The 20657-nt window shown below is 40.7% G+C and overlaps 1 protein-coding gene across 4 annotated transcripts in view; it reads left to right on the top strand.

Annotated features, from left to right (window-relative positions):
- Positions 1–20657, top strand: part of SLC22A3 (solute carrier family 22 member 3) — a 254671-nt gene that overhangs the window by 179194 nt on the left and 54820 nt on the right. For all 4 annotated transcript variants that reach the window (XR_012883206.1, XM_075862562.1, XM_075862563.1 and 1 more), the window contains 3 exons: positions 16300–16397; positions 18801–19015; positions 19432–19540. Coding sequence is in view for 3 of the 4 variants with exons in the window: in XM_075862562.1 (XP_075718677.1) it covers positions 16300–16397; positions 18801–19015; positions 19432–19540 (422 nt within the window). In the remaining variant the exon portion in view is untranslated. The remainder of the gene's footprint in view (positions 1–16299; positions 16398–18800; positions 19016–19431; positions 19541–20657) is intronic.

Below are 20657 nucleotides of genomic sequence, written 5' to 3'. Positions count from 1 at the left end.
AAAAGTCAAAAGTGTTGGTAGGTGAAAAAGTCAATCCCTTGCTCAGAACCTCAATTTGGGCATCAGAGAGAGTGTGAGAGGATAGGTTAATTACCTCCAATTTATTGGCTGGGTTCTTATCTTGCTGGTGTTGTCGTATATTTTTTGTTTGCCATTTCTGTCATAGTGCCGTCTTGAAACGGGGGGTCCCTGATTAGTCCCAGCATTAGTATTGACATTAATATCCCTGATCTTGTAACTATCATCACCTGAAATTCGAGATGATGTAGATGAGGATCTAGAATGGGAAAAGGATCTAGATCTCAAACGACCTTGTCTCATGTGCCATCTATAGACTTTATTAGATGTATAGTCCAGCAAGTCTCTTTTGAATTTCCCTGATTTGGTGGTACATATATCCTTCTCCCATTTAGCATGTTCCCTATCTAAATCCTCTTGTATCTTGGTCTGTATCTCATTTGAAAAATTGCCTGGACATCTTCAATCTCTTTTTCTAGTTCAATAAGTGTGTTGATATTGGATTCAACCAGGAGGTCCATAAAACCCCTAGAGCAGGTGTCAGCTAGGGACTCCCACTTTTTTTTTAAATCATCATGTTCTACATTAAAGGAAGGGAACACTTGAACCCTCAGACCTCTGGGAATCAAACCCCTAGAAATATATTTGCCAAGGAAAGCTTTGTTCCACTAGATTTTTATTCTCTTGTTCAAAAGGAGCTTTAGTTTGTTAAAGAGCTCTCTACTGTCCCTACCACCAATTACTGGGACTAAAACAGGGTCCTCATTAAATATTTGGTCCAATTGTATGAGCCATGATTCATCACGTGCTCTGAAGTTCATCTTTTGCTGAGAGCCGGTTGCTGTGAGAAACACAGAATACAATATTAAACACACAAAAAGGGGGCTCATATGGCAACTAAAGTCAGGGGATGGGTGCTATATGGTTGACGCATACTCCCTAAATACCAAGAAAGGGCAACTCCTATAGATACATTTATAAACAAAAGGAGATAAAGGAGCTAAATAGCCAATAGTAATAAAATTAAATATCTTTATTGACACATAAGTACACAAAATATAAAAAAAATACAAAAGGACAAAGGGACTCTGTAGTTCCAAAACAGCGCAACAGGAGAAACTCCCAGAAATAATCCAGGGCAAAGTAAACAGACAAACTGGGTCCAGAGTATGAGACACAGTGTCTAATGATACAGATGAATAGTTATATCCTAATACAAGTGCAACCTTCACATACAAAGGACAGGGTAAAGAGTGGACATGAATCACCTGAAAAAACAGGTCCACAGACTGAAAAGTCAGTCACCACCCCTCTATTCAAAAATTCGTCTTACCCATAGTAAATGCATCGGGAGAATCGATCAAGTGTGCTGTTTTACCCCAACGCGCGTTTCGCGGTCTACTTCCTCAAGGGGTATGATATATCAAAGAATGAGACAGCACTATATGTGGTAGCCAACAGGTGTTCATCACTAGTTCAATTACCACCCTCCAATGAACAGCGGCGCCTTTTATTTAGGTGCAAATCATCTGCAGAATACAGTTTGTACCCCAATGAAAACTCAGCCCAGTGCTCTAGGAACCCATAGCCTTCTACTCTACACCAAGACTTAAGCCATGCATTTAACTCCCTGAGCTCCCGCTGTCTTTCCTGTGATGCGCATGGCACAGGCAGTATTCCTGAGAATACAACCTTGGAGGTCCTTCCCTTCAGCTTGTAGCCTAGTTCTTTAAAATTATTCTTAAGGCTCCTCCACCTACCATTTATTCTGTCGTTGGTACCCACATGGACCACGACAGCTGGATCATCACCAGCCCCTCTCAGTAATTTATCCACCCATTCCACCACATGCCAAACCCTGGCACCAGGGAGACAGCAAATCATTCGGTTGAGGCGGTCTTGGCGACAAATTTTATCCGTCTTCCTGATTATAGAATCCCCTACAACTACCAATTGTCTTGCCTTACCTGCATTACCATTGCATTTTGCTCCTCCAGATCTCTAATTTGAGCTTCCAGGTGAACAACATGCTCACATCTGCCACAGTGCACTGTGCACTGAAGAAAACCTCCAATCTTGCTATCCATTATCCCAGTTACAAAAAAACAGTGAACAATTGTTAAAGTAAAAGAAAAGAAGACTACTTACAGGGGCTTTAACTACTCTTTTTAACTCCGGTTTTGTAACTCCACTTGATATACAAACCACTTGTTTAGCAAGCAAAAACAGAGCAAGCTCTACATAGGCCTGTGGACTAATTTATACCACCTGGGAGCAGTTAACCCCTCCCCCTAGTCAGCTGCACAGCAGGACAGAAGCTAAGAAGGAAAAAAGGGTTTTAAATTGTGTCAGTTTTGCAAACTTCTTTTAGCAAGCACTCAATTCATATATCACACACAGTATCCCACACTGTATGGCACACAAAAACACAGCAAGTCAATCCGGTTTTGTAACTCCACTTGATATACAAACCACTTGTTTAGCAAGCCAAACAGAGCTGTCCGTGAAACCTTACCTGTCACGAATTCTTCGCCTTCCCCTTTAACTGACTCCATTTCTTTTCTTTAGCCGTAACGTGCCCACACAGTCTTTCCAGCCCATTCAGAACTTGAAGGAATAGAAACAGACAAGAAGTTTTCTCAGTCTAGCTGTGTTGATGTCTTCTATGCTTTTCAGGAATGAAATTCTTCAAAAATAGGTTAGGTCTCCGGCGGTGAATCCTTCTGTTTCTCATTTAATTAAAGCTACCACTTTGTCTTTGGCAGACTCCACTTCCCTCAAAGATCCTCTGAATCGCCATGTAGACTCTGTTGCTAAAACCACTTTTGATCCCTCTGGCACTGCCCTTTGCCTGACCCCCAACCTCCACCTGCAAAAGCTGGAGCCGACAAGGCCACTTCTACCTGAAGGTGCGCCCCCACTCGATTCATCTTAAAGTGCAGTGAAGGCTTCTGCACTTCAAGGGTGTCTGGCTCGCACACATTTCGGACGCCTGGGTTCAGGAGCTGGTATTCTCCGAATACTTAATCGAATTTGCTAGTTTCCCTTCAGAGCATTTCTTTTAGTCCGCTGTTCCACATTCCCCCTCAAGGGTGGCAGCCTTTTTTTAAAGCAATCTACTCTTAGTTCCTTCATGGTGTCGTCATTCCAGTACCCCTGACCTACACGTTGTGGAGTTTCTATTCCAACCTTTTTGTTGCACTGAAAAAGGACAGCACAATTCAACTCATCCTGGACCACAAGCGTCTCAACGCACATGTTCGAGTCCATCATTTTCAGACGCGTATCTGCACGTTCCGATTTGCCAGACTCTCTTCCGCTTCCTGCGCTTTTCAGTACTGTCCTATCATTACCAATTTGTGGCCCTTCCATTCGGTCTGGCCACGGCCGCGAGAGTCTTTACAAAGTTGTGCATGACGGCCACGTGGTCTTCCCTGCACACTTTTGACAAGTTATGCCAGGTACACACCTTTGCTTCTGCAGACCCTTCCCTTGGTCTCAAGGTCATGTGTTATGTTTCCACCACTGGGGACTGCGCTAGGATGTACCATGGTCTTTGTCCCCCAATCTAACAAATGAGAAAACAGGGTTTTTTGAGTACTCACCGTAAAATCCTTTTCTCCTCTAGTTCATTGCGGGACACCGCCTTACCTTGTATCTGCTTCTCCTACTTGCGGACAGACTGAATAGCTCAGTGTCTGTGGGCAGGGTATATCCTGTAGGAGGGGACACTTTATGATTTCTTAGTGTCAAGCCTCCCTAATGGCAACAGCATTTACCCAGTCTTTATTCCCCGATGAACTTAACGAGAAAAGGATTTTACAGTGCGTACTCAAAAAAATCCTGTGTTTCCAACCACAGATCAATAGTGGTGTGTAAATAGGTCTTAAGTTATTTTCTGCCCCCTTCCTATTTGTCACATCCAGAGCTGTAGTTAGTCTTTTCTGTGTGGCACTATCTACAGGGGTGTGTGTAGCACTATCTACAGGGAGTTGTGTGGCATTATCTACAGAGGTAACTGTGTTTGGCACTATACAGGGGGGGGGGGTGACACTATCTACAGGGGGCACTGTGTGTGGCACTCTCTAGTGGTGTTTTTGATTAGGGCCACCAGACATGACAAATATGCACCTGATTTGGGTTCCCCTGATGGAATATCTGACTGAACCCATGAATGGAACCCCGATGCAGATGTGATCGAAGCCTAAGTTGTTTCCTGTAAAGGTTTCCATTTGCATCCTGCTATCTGATACTAGTATTATAAGTAAAATTAAATTATTCCGTTTGGATGTATTATTTACTTGCTTGTGTTTCTTTAGTTCAACTGTTGACTTCAAAGTCATTAGTTTACAGTCAATTTGTTATTTTCTTCACATTAAGATTCAGACTGTTGCTTCCTTTGACTGAACTCCTTTCATGTAAATGCTATGTCACTTTATCCTGCATAGCAGTAGATCTGAAGCATGCCTGCAAAGTTTAGCCGGATAAAGGCTCAGGTTTTTGATGCCTCTCCAATGACTCATTGGCATTAAGCAACAGCTCTTTCAGCCAAGTGTAGCATTTTTCTACAAATAAAGGAATCCATTGCTTTTCAAATGAGCCAAGAAAGATCAATGGGAACTTTAGTTATTTGTGTTTCTACAGACAAAATGCAGAAAAGTTTATCACCTTGTCAATCTCTTTCTTTTATATTGGCAACCTAGAAAAGCAAAGTCCATCCCAATGTTAGTCTTTTCGTAATTTTACCATTTCCCCTATAAATGATTATTTTTTTTTGTTAAAGAGGGTTCTCCATCATTATTTTAGTTTGTTTAAAAGAACTGGACACATATGCATTCACTGTTATACTTTATCTTGAAATTGGATCCCTAAATGCTGGTGTTAGAGAGACACCACTGCACATTGGAGGGATTGTTTATTTACATGTGATTTCTGCAGGATGAATTAACAAGGCCACTTTGTAGGAGCAGGATAAGACCCTTTATAGAAGTATGGCATGTATCCCATCCATGCAGAACAGACTGTAAACCAGCAACAGAGAGTTTGTATTTTAACCCCTTAATGACAGTCAATAAGGCTATTTACATCACTAAGGAGTCTTATTCCATTCAATACGCCTTTTTAAAGCACTTTAAGCCCAGAATAAGCCTGGCAGAGGTGTCCTCTGCTGGCAGAAGCGGATGTTTGACTGTCTGATGACAGTCTAGAACCTGCTCTAATGGCCGGGATAGGAGGAACCCGGCCATTTAACCGCTTAAATGCCGCAGTCAATAGCAACTTCGGCACCTTAGTGGTTTACAGAGGGAGTTGACTACCTCTGTCACCCATTAGTGGCCCAAAAAAGGGGGCCCTCCATGGTAGGCATGTCAGCTGGAGACCTAGCAAAGGCCCCTAACTAAACCTGCCATGCCTGTATGCCTAATAGGCTGTGCCTCTGACTGCCTGTCAGTTTTAGGGTATGTTCACACGTACACATCCGATACGCCTGAAATTCCGGAGCTGTTTTCAGGAGAAAACAGCTCCGGAATTTCAGACTTAAAGACAAGTGCAGGCGTTTTTCGCAGCGTCCATTACGGACGTAATTGGAGCTGTTTTTCTATGAAGTCAATGGAAAACGGCTCCAATTACGTCCCAAGAAGTGACAGGCACTTCTTTGACGCGGGCGTCTTTTTTACGCGCCGTCATTTGACAGCGGCGTGTAAAAAAAATGACCGTCGGCACAGAAGATCGTAAAGCCCATTCAAATGAATGGGCAGATGTTTGCCGGCGCATTGTAGCCGTATTTTCGAACGTAATTAGATGTTAAAACGCCCGAATTACGTCCGTAAATAGGGTGTGTGAACCCAGCCTTACACTGACCGACAGTAATGCTTTGCAATAGTGAGTATGTCAAAACATGATATCAGCGATCAAACACTCTCACTTTGTGAAGTCCTTTAGAAGGACTAAAGAAATAAATGAAATACAATTAAAAAAAGATTATTTAAAAAAAAAAAAAGAGATGCACTATAAAAAAAATAGATACATTTATATGTTATTTCCACGAACGCAACAACAGAATAGCGTTAACGCATTATTTAAACTAGATGGTGAATGGTAAAAAAACAAAAAACAACAACCGGAATAGCTTTTTTTCAATCCCATTCCCAAAAAGATATGATAAAAGTAAATCAATAAAGTCTATGTGCCCAAAAAATGGCACCAATAAAAATAACATCTTGTCTCGCAAAAAACAAGCCCACATATGGCTACATAGATGGAGAAATAAAAAAAGTTATGGCTTTTGGAACGTTGGAGCGATTCAAAAATGTAGTAAAACATTAAAAAAAACTATAAAACTATACTGCACATATTTGGTATCACCGTAATCGTACTGACCCATAAAATAAAGGTAATGCATTATTTACCTTGTATGGGAATCGGTGTAAATTTAAAACACTAAAAACTTGCCAAAATTGCTGGTTTTTTTTTCAATCCCCTCAAAATTGTTTATAAAAGTTAATCAATAAATGTACGCCAAAATGGTGCCATTGAAAAATACAACTCATCCAGCAAAAAAAACAACCCTCATACAGCTAAGGTATGTATGTAGATGAAAAAATGTATAGCTCTTTCATGCGACAATGAAAAAACATAGAGAATTTCTTGATCATTAAGGTCTAAAGTAGTCTGCTCACTAAGGAGTTAACATGTATATTATTTAATTTAGCATTCTGCATGTATACTTTATATCCCACGCCACGGTCAACGATTTATGGTGTACTTGCCATAGAAGCAGAACATGCCACTGATATGGGGCCATGGTGAGAGGCAGGGGCGTAGCTAAAGGCTCATGGGCCCGGGTGCAAGAATTCAGCTTGGGCCCCCCTATCCCTCCCCAACACCACCATCATCAGACCCCTGCGCGCGCCTATGCCCAGACGCTTTCCTTAACAGCCCTCATAGTATAATGACCCCACATAATATAATGCTCCCATAGCTGCCACCACACAGTATAATGCCCCATACAGTATAATGCCCCCCATAACAGCCCCAAACCGTATAATGCTCCCCATATCAGCCCCCACAGTATAATGCCCCACATAGCTGCCCCCATACAGTATAATGCCCCCCATATGAGCTCCCCATATAGTATAATGCTATAATGCCCACCATATGAGCTCCCCATACAGTATAATGCCCCTCTATATCAGCTCCCAATATCAGCCCCCCATACAGTATAATGTCCCTCCATATCAGCCCCCCATACAGTATAATGCCCCTCCATATCAGCTCCCATACAGTATAATGTCTCCATATCAGCTCCCCATACAGTATAATGCCCCCATATCAGCTCCCCATACAGTATAATTTCCCCATATGAGCTCCCCATACAGTATAATGCCCCTCCATATCAGCTCCCCATACAGTATAATGCCCCCCCATATCAGCCCCCCCATACAATATAATGCCCCTCCATATCAGCCCCCCATACAGTATAATGCCCCTACATATCAGCTCCCATACAGTATAATGTCTCCATATCAGCTCCCCATACAGTATAATGCCCCCATATCAGCTCCCCATACAGTATAATGCCCCCATATCAGCTCCCCATACAGTATAATGCCCCCCACATCAGCCCCCCCATACAGTATAATTCCCCCATATCAGCCCCCATGCAGTATAATGCTCCCCCAACTTATCAGCGCCCATGCCATATCAGCCCCCCATTCAGTATAATTCCCCCCATATCAGCCCCCCATAGAATAGAAAAATAGCATAATTACTTACCTATCCCCGTTCCTTCGCCACCTCCGGTGTGTGCTATGAGTGACTCGGCGCAGAAAGGCGCGATGATGTCTCTACATCCCGCCTGCCTGTTTCGAGCCACTCAGAGCACAGTGAATGCTGGAGCAAGGAGACATCAGCTCCTTGCTCCAGCATTGAATGGAATCGGGACCTCGGTGAGGGACTCGCGACCCTCCGGAGGTCTTCACACAACCCCCCAGGGAAACGCGACTCACAGTTTGTAATGTATTGTGTTGTATTGTGCAGTTTGCGGTGGAGAGAGGAGGGGGGACTGTAATTTAACGGGCCCCCCCCCTCTCCACCGCAAACAGCCCAATACAACACATTACAAGACAACACAACACAATACATTACAAGGCAACACAACACATTACAATACATTACATTACAAGACAACACAATACAATACAACACATTACAATACAGACTCACCTGGAGTCCTCCGCACCGACTCTTCCACTGCACTGGCTGGAAGACGTGTCACGTGACAACACGGTCACATGGTACACTAAGTGTACCATGTGACCGTAACCAGGAAGTGCCGGCTTCACGGCACAGAAAATTTATTTAACAAGCATGCTGTATGGCAACGGGGGCCCGTGGGCCCCCCAGGCTTAGGGGCCCGGTCGCAACTGTGACCACTGCGATCCCGATAGCTACGCCACTGGTGAGAGGGGGTTTTCCTTCAAGTAAACTCTATTTACCTGCAGCCAACACTAGGGGGAGCTTACTGCATAGAGATTTATGCAATTCAAAACACAGCAAATATACTAGCCTTATATTTGAACCTGATGGTCACAGGCTACCATCACCAGACAATAAATGTACCATCATCATGGGTAATGAGACTAACCTAAAACATAACCCTTAACCATTTGCCGCCGCAGCAATTTTTTGATTTTTAATTTTAGTCTTTTCCTCCACACATTCCAAAAGCCATAACTTTTTTATTTTTCCGCTGATATAGCTGTATGAAGGCTTATTTTTTGCAGAACGAGTTTTCGTTTTTCACGGCACCATTTATTAAACTTATTATTACCATTTATTAAAAAATTATTTGTAGGGTGGAATGAAAAAAACAGTGATTCCTTAATTTTTTTATTTTTTTTTTACAGTGTTCACAACATGTTTATTCTGTGGGTAAATATGATTACGACGATCACAAATTTATATAGTTTTGCATTGTGATGGTGACGCTTGTAAACAGCTGATCAGTTATACACACAAAAAAAAAGATAGTGAAAAGAAAGTAGTCATCACACAAATTATCTCTAAATCCTAGTGCTGAACGGCATCCCTCTACAAAATCAAGTCTGAATAGAATGAACTGTTAACTTCAATTAACCCCTTCAGGACTGAGCCTGTTTTGGCCTTAAGGACGAAGCCGATTGTTCAAATCTGACATGTGTCACTTTATTTGGTAATAACTCTGGAATGCTTTTACCTATCTAAGCGATTCTGAGATTGTTTTCTCGTGACATATTGTACTTTATGTTAGTGAAAAAATGTGGTTGATAAATTCAATATTTATTTGTGAAAAACATCAAAATTTAGAGAAAATTTACAAAAATTACCATTTTTCTAAATTTAAATCTATCTGCTTGGAAGACAGATAGTATTACCATACAAAATACTTACTAGTTTATATTTCCCATATGTCTACTTTATATTTGCATAATTTTTGGAACATTCTTTTATTTTTCTAGGACGTTACAAGGCTTAGAACTTTAACAGCAATTTCTCATATTTTCAAGAAAATTTCAAAAGCCTATTTTTTCAGGGACCAGTTCAGTTTTGAATCACCCCATTTTGAAAACTGCACCCCTCAAAGTATTCAAAACAGCATTCAGAAAGTGTTTTAACCCTTTCACAGGAATTAAAGCAAAGTAGAGGTGAAATTTACAAATTTCATTTTTTTTGCCAAAATTCATATGTAATCCATTTTTTTCTGTAACACAGAAGGTTTCTTTCCAAGAAATGCAACTGAATATTTATTGCCCAGATTCTGCACTTTTTAGAAATATCCCACATGTGGCTGTAGTGTGCTAACGGACTGAAGCACAGGCCTCAGAAGCAAAGGAACACCTAGGGGATTTTGGGGCCTCCTTTTTTTAGAATATATTTTAGGCACCATGTCAGGTTTGAAGAGTTCTTGTGCTGCCGATACAGTAAAAACAGAGAAAAAGTGACCCCATTTTGGAAACTGCACCCCTCAAGGAATCTTTCTAGGGGTATAGTTAGCATTTTGACCGCACAGTTGTTTTGCACAATTTGTTTGAATTAGTGTGTGAATATGAAAATCTACTTTTTTTCTGGAAAAACATAGAAATTGTAAATTTTTACAAGGAATAAAGGAGAAAAAGCACCATTACATTGGTAAAGCAATTTCTCCCGATTACGGCAATACCACATATGTGGTAATAAACTGCTGATTGGACCCACAGCAAGGCTGAGAAGGGAAGGAGCGCCATTTGGATTTTGGAGCACGGATTTTGCTGGAATAGTTTTCAGTGCCATGCCGCGTTTGCAATGCCCTGGAGCAACCAAGACAGTGGAAACCCCCCAAAAGTGACCCCATTTTGGAAACTGGACCCCTCAAGGAATCTTTCTAGGGGAATAATTAGCATTTTGACCCCACAGTTGTTTTGCAAAATTTATTTGAATTAGTGTGTGAATATGAAAATCTACTTTTTTTCTGGAAAAACATAGAAATTTTAAATTTTTACAAGGAATAAAGGAGAAAAAGCACCACTACATTTGTAAAGCAATTTCTAGCGATTACGGCAATACCACATATGTGGTAATACACTGCTGTTTGGACCCACAGCAAGGCTCAGAACATAAGGAGCGTCATTTGGATTTTGGAGCACGGATTTTGCTGGAATAGTTTTCAGTGCCATGTCGCGTTTGCAATGCCCTGGAGCGACCAAAACAGTGGAAACCCCCAAAAGTGACCCCATTTTGGAAACTGGACCCCTCAAGGAATCTTTCTAGGGTTATAGTTAGCATTTTGACCCCACAGTTGTTTTGCTAAATTTATTTGAATTAGTGTGTGAATATGAAAATCTACTTTTTTTCTGGAAAAACATAAAAATGTTAAATTTTTACATGGAATAAAGGAGAAAAAGCACCACTACATTTGTAAAGCAATTTATTCCGATTACGGCAATACCACATATGTGGTAATACACTGCTGTTTGGACCCACAGCAAGGCTCAGAAGAGAAGGAGCGTCATTTGGATTTTGGAGCACGGATTTTGCTGGAATAGTTTTCAGTGCCATGTCGCATTTGCAATGCCCTGGAGCGAACAAAACAGTGGAAACCCCCAAAAAGTGACCCCATTTTTGATACCGGACCCCTCAAGGAATCTTTCTAGGGGTATAGTTAGCATTTTGACCCCACAGTTGTTTTGCAAAATTTATTTGAATTAGTGTGTGAATATGAAAATCTACTTTTTTTTCTGAAAAAACATAGAAATTTTAAATTTTTACAAGGAATAAAGGAGGGAAAGCACCACTACATTTGTAAAGCAATTTCTCCCGATTACGGCAATACCACGTATGTGGTAATACACTGCTGTTTGGACCCACAGCAAGGCTCAGAAGAGAAGGAGCGTCATTTGGATTTTGGAGCACGGAATTTGCTGGAATAATTTCCAGTGCCATGTCGCATTTGCAATGCCCTGGAGGGACCAAAACAGTGGAAGCCCCCCAAAAGTGACCCCATTTTGGAAACTGGACCCCTCAAGGAATTTTTTCGAGGGGTGTGATCAATTTTTTAACCCCATCATTTTTTTGCAGAATCTTGTGGATATCTGGTGTGAAAAAGAACATTTAAATTTTTTTCACAACTGCTTCATTCATAGGACAGAGTTTTCAACCACAGAGCATGCAAGTGAAGAAAAGCACCATAACATTTATTGGCCCATTTGTACCGAGTTCAGAGATACCCCCAAAGTGGTCCAAATATGTTGTGTGGACATATGGCAGTGCAGGAAAGTAAAGCAGCAGCCTTAGTTTTTCAGGACTCAAGTTTTGCATGAGACTCTGAGCCCCCATAATGATGGGGAAACCCCCATAAATGGCCCCATTTTGATAACTACACCCCTCTAAGAATTTTTCTCGGTGTGCGATCACATTTTTGACCACACAGTTTTTTTTTGCAAAATCTTGTCGAAATCTGGCGTGAAAAAAACTATTTTCAATTTTTTGCACCAATGTTTCATTTATAGGACAGATTGTTCAGAGCATGCAAGTGAAGAATAACACCTCAACATTTATTGGCCCATTTGTACCGAGTTCAGAGATACCCCCAAAGTGGTCCAAATATGTTGCGTGGGCACATGGCAGTGCCTGGAATTGAAGGAGTAGCCTTTGATTTTCAGGGCCCAAGTTTTGCATGATTGGTTCAACGGTTCCATTTGATCTTTGAAGAGACTCTGAGCCCCCATAATGATGGAAAACACCCAGAAATGACCCCATTTCGAATACTACACCCCTCAAGGAATTTATCTAGGGGTGTCGTCACTTTTTTGACTGCACAGTTTTTTTGCAGAATCTTGTGGAAATGTGGTGTGAAAACGAACATTTTCAATTTTTTTCACACATGCTTCATTTATAGGACAGATTTTACAGACACAGAGCATGCAAGTGAAGAAAAGCACCTCAACATTTATCAGGTTATTTCGAGTTTAGAAATACCCCCAACTTGGCCCTAATCTGCTGTTGCTGGACATATGGCAGGGCCAGAAAGTATTGGAACACCACAAGGATTTTGAGGCCTTATTTTACTTGGATGATTTTTGGGCACATGTCATGTTTGCATAGGCCTAAAAAATTGTGCAGATACTACACGGTATTACAAATCCTAGGTATTCATCTAGGGGTATAATGGGTATTTTAATTTTGTTATGGAGGGGATGTTCAATTTTTAAATGGTGAAATGGTTATGGTAAGGCGCTGTAATTTTAAATGAAAGGGACGATAATTATAATTGAAAGGGGCAGATACAAATTTAATTTAGAACTCCAGAGAGGTGTGGTATATTTGGAAGCACTCCTTGATACACAGTCCAGGGTGGGTGGGACAGGTGTTACACTGGTATGTCGTGTCTCTTCTTATGCCTCTTTTGGCACAGACACGACACCTTTTCTGGGGGCGCGCTTTTTTTTTCTGTGGACGGCACTTCACCAGGAAAGTGCTGTCCTGGAACTATTCCTGGGACATCACTGCTTGCAGAGGTAGAACTTTCCCCTACCTCTGCCACATTCCCAAAGAAAAGGGATTTGATTACCTTCTCCTGGTACTCCAAGCATGTCCCCTCCTGACCAGTGCTCCTGTATATTACAAAGGAGTTGTACAATTTTTTGTACCAAATTTTTGATTTCCGCATGGCATTGTACAGCTTGAGCATCTGGTCAGAAAGGTCCACTCCCCCCATGTATTTGTTATAGGCCTGGATGCAGACAGGCCGTGACGTGGTGGTGGGTGTTGCACCACGCACAGGGACAAGGGAGCAGGTGGCGTCATGAATGGATGTTAGCATTAGGACATCCTTCTTGTCCCTGAATTTAAAAAAAAGGACCCCTTCACTGTGGAGTGCCCTGCTCTCCCCACGCTGCAGGGGTTGACTGAGAAAGGTTTTTGGGAGCTGTCTCTGGTTTTTGCGGACCGTTCCACACGCCACTGTTTTTTGCTCTGCCAAGCATTTGAACCGGGGTACACTTGTATACCAGTTGTCTATATACAAGTGGTACCCCTGATTAAACAGTGGGTGCAGGAGGTCCCAGACAATATTCCCAGTTGTGGTCAGGACAGGTGGGCAGTTTGGGGGCTCAATCTGATTGTCCCTTCCCTCATATATTCTAAAAGTATGTGTGTAGCCCGACTTCGACTCACACAACTTATAGATCTTGATGCCATACCTGGCACGTTTGTTGGGCAAATACTGCCTGAACTTCACCCTTCCTTTGAAATGCACCAGGGACTCGTCAATGGCAATTTCTCTTGATGGGGTATAGGACGATGCAAATGTTTGGGCCAAATGGGAAATAAGGGGTCTAATTTTATAGAGTCGATCGAAATTTGGGTCATTCTGGGGGGGGGGCACTGGGAATTATCATTGAAATTCAAGAATTTTTGGATTGCCTCAAAACGAGCCCTGGGCATTGTGGTGCGGTATAAGGGGCAGTGGTACAGAATATCGGTGGACCAATAGGCCCTCACCGATGGCTTCTTCGTTAGGCCCATATTTAGGACCAATCCCCAGTGCTGAAGCATTTCTGCTTTGTTGGTGGGATGCCACCTGTATGGCCAGGCATAAAAACTACCAGGGTTGACAGCAATGAATTGTTGAGCACAGAGATTAGTTTGCTCAACAATATTTTCCACAATGCTGTCCGAAAAAAAGAGCTGGAAAAACTCCATTTCGGACAGTCCTGATGTCTGGACTTGGACCCCTGCAGCAGCAGTAAAGTCCGGTACTTGGGGGGTGTAGGAGGTTGGGGGCAACCAATTGGGTTCAGTTGCAGGTGTAACCTGAACACTATCCCTCCTGCGACTGCGAGGAGGTTCTTCGGTGTCGCTCGAGGAGGAGGACAGCACAAATGCGGACCCAGGATCACTCGCAGTATCGGTGTCCGATGCGAGCATCTCATACGCCTCCTCAGCACTAAAGGTTTTGCGGGCCATTTTTATTATTTTCACTAAAGTGTATATGTGGACTTGTATACTAAAGTGCTGTATACAACAAATGTATAATATAACTTTTTTTGTCTTTTTTTTTTTACATAAAACACTAAATACTAACACTAATGTACACCAATATATTTTTTTTTTTTTTCTTATTTTATGACACTAAAACTCTCACTAACACGGACAAAAAGACTGACTAACTGACGCTGACTGACTGACTAACTGACGCTGACTAACACTGACTAAAGTACACTGACATAAAGACGACGCTGACTGACAATCACACACACTGACTGATGCTAACTGAGGCTGCTTGACAGATGCACTAATCTAACACGAACGTACGCAAAAAAAAAAATATTTTCTGACACTAAAACTGGCTAACGGTGACTAAACTACACTGACAAAAAGACGATGACTAACTGACGCTGATTGACAAACAAGACGGTCTGATGCTGACTAACAGACGGTCTTACACCGACTAAATTGACGCTGACTAACACTCACTAACGCTCACTAACACTCACTAACACTCACTAACACTCACTAACGCTTACTAACGCTCAATAATGCTCACTAACGCTGAATAACTCTCACTAACACTCACTAAACATTTTTTTTTTTAGTTTTATGAATTTTTTTTAAAAAGAAGAACAGAAAAAAATCTGCCTTATAGACTGTGAGAGGAAGGGAGGGGGTGATCACAGTTAAAGGCTGTGATCAAGGGGTTAATAGGTGTTTTTGGGCTTTTTTTTTAAACTGCTTCTTCACACGACGTCCACAGGCTCCGATCTCCTTAACTTCCTGACTCCAACAGGAAATCGGAGCCTGTGACGTCGTTCTTCTAAGATCCTAAGCTCTGATTGGAAAGTCTGAACAGACTAACCAATCAGAGCGATCTGGAGCAAGGGACCGGTTTCATTCGTCCCTTGTAGTCTGCCCGGACATCGGGGCAGACTGACTGTGAAGTTAACCGCCGCTGTGGTGTTGCGCCGCGCGGCGGTTAACTTTTAAAGTGCAGACTTTACTGCACGTCAAGGTGCGCGAACGAACTGCACACATTGACGTGCATTAACGTCAAGGTGCGGGAAGGGGTTAAAGAAATGTATATTTTAGTGAATACTTGTATTCCCCCTGAGATAACAATTCTGGAATATATTTTCTTAAAACTGTACATTGTGTCATTCCTCTATTATTCCTCCTAGAAACGAGTGAATTGACAACTGGGCATTACGATTCCCATTGTCAAAGGAGTGTATCTCACTGTGTTAGCACTGATTAGTCATTGTCAGTCTGGTTTTATCCAGTTGTCAATTTATTTATTTACTGATCCATTCAGTAATCCATTCTGAGTTTTGCTATCTGTGTACACGCCAACCACAAATTGTTAATGTTTTAGTTTTTATGAACTGCTGTAAGGCTTCGTTCACATCTGCATCAGGGCTCCGTTCTGGCGTTCCATTGGAACTTCCCGTCAGAACGGAACCCTGACTGAAACAAATGGAAACCATAGGTTTCTGTTTGCATCACCATTGATCTCAATGGTGGCAGATCCGGTGCAAATGGTTTCCGCTTGTCTCAGTTATGCAAGGGTTCCGTCGTTTTGGCGGAATCCATAGCGGAGTCGACAATCAATGGTGATGCACCTATGGTTTCCGTTTGTTTCAGTCAGGGCTTGGTTCTGACAGAAAGCTCAGACAGAACCTGACAACGGAGCCCTGATGCAGATGTGAACGAAGCTTAATATGCACATTATAGTTTCCTTTAGTGACATAATCCATCTGTATTTCCCTTTAGATAACAGTTCCCGATGAGGCTGTTACGAATCCTACATGCATGGATTTGGTCAGAACACCACAAATGAGGAAGTGCACTATAATTCTGATGTTTGCCTGGTAAGATGTCGTTTTTAAGACCTTCTTGTAAAATTTTCCGTCAGCCTTACATTTGCAACATGGGTTTTACAAAATCTTATACATTAGTAGAAGCATTGAATTTCTTCGAAATTCATCATGCATTGGAACATGCCACTAGCTTGTTTTTTCACAGATTCTATACTCTTTGTCTCTTAAAATAAAACTAGAGGCACACGGATCCATACAACATAGATTCCCATTTTGACCCAAATTATTTTTACACAAAGTTTTATTGCTCATATTTAGATATTTTTATTGTACACTAAAAAATGGTGTACAATAAAAACGCAAAAAAAAAAATATGTTAAAATATTTTTTATGTTAATTTATCACTTGCATGCCCCAGTCCTCACTATTGAGAAATTGTGACATAATGTCCAGTTCTGTTTTCTTTCAGGTGCAATATTGTTCAAATTACCATCTCATCAATATCTACAGTATGTAGGCTTAACAATTTAGCGCATAATCACGTACATGCACGGAATGGAAAGGCAATGATTCGCGCATTCCGACCGTGCATGAATGTGATTGTAATCATCTGGGCACAAGACCTGTGGCCACGCGATCACCGTGGGAGACCGACTGAATGATTACCGGGCACCCGCTGTAAGGGCTAGGATTGTTCAATCCCGATTGTTTAACCCCTTAAATGCAGCGGTGAATTTCGACCGCTGCATTTAAACGGTTTGACAGATGAAGGTGGCTCCCTTTTGCACCGACGGATTGCCTATTAGACCGTGCAAGAGGAATAGTTGTAACAGATTGCCTGTCAGTTTTACACTGACAGGCAATAATGTTTTGGTATACTAAGTGTACCAAAGCATTATATCAGCAATCAGAAGATCGCAATGCGAAGTCCCCTAGTGGGACTAAAAAGCTAATTAAAACAGTTAAATAAAATGTATTTAAAAATTCATAAAAAGTGGTTTTATTTACTAGAAGTGTAACAAAAATAAATAAATACACATATATGGTATCGCCGAGATCATAACGACCCGAACAATAAAGTAAACACATTAATTAAGCCGCCGGGTGAACGCCGTACAAAAAAACCCAGCAAATTGGCTTTCTTTTCCTATCCCGCCCCCAAATCAATAAGTCCCATGTACTCCAAAATAGTACCAATGAAAAATACATATTGTCCCGCAAAAAACAAGCCCACATATGGCTACATCAACAGAAAAATTAAAATGTTACGACTCTTGGAATGTGGCGATTGTTTAAAAGTGTTTTAATTGTGCAAAAGTAGCAAAACATAAAAAAACGTATACATATTTGGTATCACCGTAATCATACTGACTCATAGAATAAATGTAACATGTTATTTACACTGCATAGTGAATAGCAAAAATTTTAAATGCAAAAAACTATGCTCCTCACATTTAAAAAAAAAAGTTAATCAATATAATATATGCACCCAAAAATAGTGCAATTGAAATATACAACTTGTCCCGCAAAAAACAAGCCATAATATGGCTATTTCGACTTAAAAATAAAAAAGTTATGACTCTTGGAATGCATGAAGGAAAAAACAAAAAAGAATGCTTGGTCTTTAAGGCCAAAATAGGCCTGTCCTTAAGGGGTTGAATATTGGCAGATATATTTGTAATATGTGTGAATAATCATAGTGGATAGTGATTTGAATCCAAAAACTCCATGACAACACTGCACCAGTTAGAAATCAGAACAAGAAATATCATCAGGTCCTGTCAGAAGTGCAGCTTCAGACTTTGGGCCTTTAAAGGGAACCTGTCATGTTGAAAATGCAGAGGAATCTGTGGGCAGCAAGTTATAGAGCAGGAGAAGGTGAGCAGGTTGATGTATAATTTTGTAGCAAAACATTCAGTATAACCTAAATCTCTGCTCATTCAGGACTTAGGAGTCCAGTGTGTGGTCCTAATCACTGATTGACAGCTATCTCTGTATTCAGAGTCATACAGGAAAGTCTGTCAACCACTGTGTAGGAACACCTACTAGACTCCTAAGCCCAGATTCAGCAGAGATTTAAATTAATTAATAAAAGTTATACTAAATCTTTTGCTACAAAAAATATATATCAATCTTCTCACCTACTCCTGCTCTATAAACTGCCCGCAGATTGATCTGCATTTTTGACATAACAGGTTCCCTTTAACATCCATACATCTTCACATTACTTAGCATAAATGTATATTAAGGGAAACAGTTTTCACATTTTAATGCTTTTTATCATAGTATCATAGTTTGTAAGGCCAAAAAAAACATATATCCACCTAGTTCATCCTATTATTCTGCCATGTTGATGTTATACATTTATTTTGGTAGGTTGTTGTTTTTTATATATATATATATATATATATATATATATATATATATATATATCCCTCTTTTGCTTTCTTGTAGGTTTACAAGTGCAGTCATCTACCAAGGTCTTGTTATGCGGCTAGGTATTGTGTCTGGAAGTCTGTATACAGACTTTTTTATCTCTGCAGTTGTAGAATTACCGGCGGCCGTCCTTATTCTACTCTCAATTGATCGTGTTGGAAGAAGACTCCCATTTGCTTTGAGTAATGCTGGAGCAGGCATTGCATGCTTAGTAACTGCTGCAATATCTACAGGTACTAATTTAATAAGAGGAATTGGTTGATGGAATGCAATGTAGACATTGGTCGACACATGCAATGAAAAATGTCCCATTTATTTTGTTTTTGTTTTTTTAATCTCTTCTAAGAAAAAGCACCAACCAAATATAATACTATGGGGTGTCATGTATGCTTAATCCTTAAAGAAATATAAGTAAAAATTCTGATGGCATATTTATCCGAGCTTCTTTTAGCTTCTTTTGGCCTTGTTGAACTACGGGTCTGTATATTATTTTTTAGTTGCCTATATTTGAAATAGATAAACATTTATGTTTTTAACCTTTGTATTTTGTAGAATTTTTACTTGAGTTTATATAATATCTAGTTATCTTTTGCTATGACACTGTTTAAATTTAACAAGTTGTAAAAAAAACACATTTTATTATTTGCAGATCTCTTGTGGCTAAAAATAACCCTAGCCACTTTAGGAAGACTAGGAATCACCATGGCATTTGAAATTGTATATTTTATAAACACAGAACTATATCCAACACCGCTGAGGTAATACAAACATATTCCTGTTTAGAGATATGATTTACATAAATATTTTTAATACCATGGAAATTGTAAGACTGAAAAACACTTTTATGGTACAACAGGCTTAAAAAATCCCCCAGGAGTGTTGTCACAGTTTACTTGACATAGAACATCCTAATCTTTATTACTAACAAAAGAATACGTCAGTCACTTTTAGGTTGTCATAACTACTAGCCAAACTTCTGGGTGGCCCTGGTTTGAGATGCAGAGCCAATCTTATTTCTCTGTCTGAAAACTTAACAGGGCCAAGGGTGGAGTATTTGAGTCTGTTCAGTTTTATCATTGTTACTTGTGATTTCCTTGTGAATGCATGTGTCTGATCAAGCTTCTAGTTACACCCTGAATCACCTTGTCTACTTGGAATCTTTGAACTGGACTTCGGCTTTGTCGTTAGATTTATCCTCTGCTCACTGATTTGGATATTCTGATCACAGCTGCTTTTGACCTCTGCAACTCCTGGTATTCTTCTGTTTTGCGATTTGAACTTTTAGTCTCTCCTGGTTTGAACTCTGCTTGTTGATTACCCCTATGGCTTTCTGGTTATCCGTTCTGGTATTGCCTGCAAGTGCACCTCCTGTCCAACACCTTATTCTGTAAAAGCAACATGAGTTCTATGCGGGCAAATACAACCTGCCTTTTGGCCGGCTCTGGTGAAGACTATAGAGTATCCTTAGACTCAGACCAGAGTGGCGATGGACTTGAGGTAGCTGATTTACTTGTACGCTTGATCCAGACAGTCTCCAGCGGCCTTTGGGGAATTGCTCATATAGCAATTCCATAAACTTTCACTCTGGGGAATTGCTCAAGAAGTGGTTACCTGACATTGTGACATTATCCATTTTTACTTTGTTTAAAAAATTGAAATAAAATGCATTGAAAGATAAAAAATTAATTATGGATAATATAACCCACTAAGATCAACAATATTTGCCCACACAAACTAGTAAAATATGAAGCCAAAACTCATAGTGCAAATTCCTGGTGCTCGGCCCTTTACATTCCATACTGTTCACTGGTGATTACCAATGGTAGAATGCACAGGAAAACATTGAGGGCTTTCCTTCTGAATAAAGTATACGAG

This window comes from Rhinoderma darwinii, chromosome 4, assembly GCF_050947455.1.
Source record: "Rhinoderma darwinii isolate aRhiDar2 chromosome 4, aRhiDar2.hap1, whole genome shotgun sequence".
Classification (NCBI taxonomy): Eukaryota; Metazoa; Chordata; class Amphibia; order Anura; family Rhinodermatidae; genus Rhinoderma; species Rhinoderma darwinii.
This window is presented reverse-complemented; position numbering and strand designations above follow the sequence as displayed.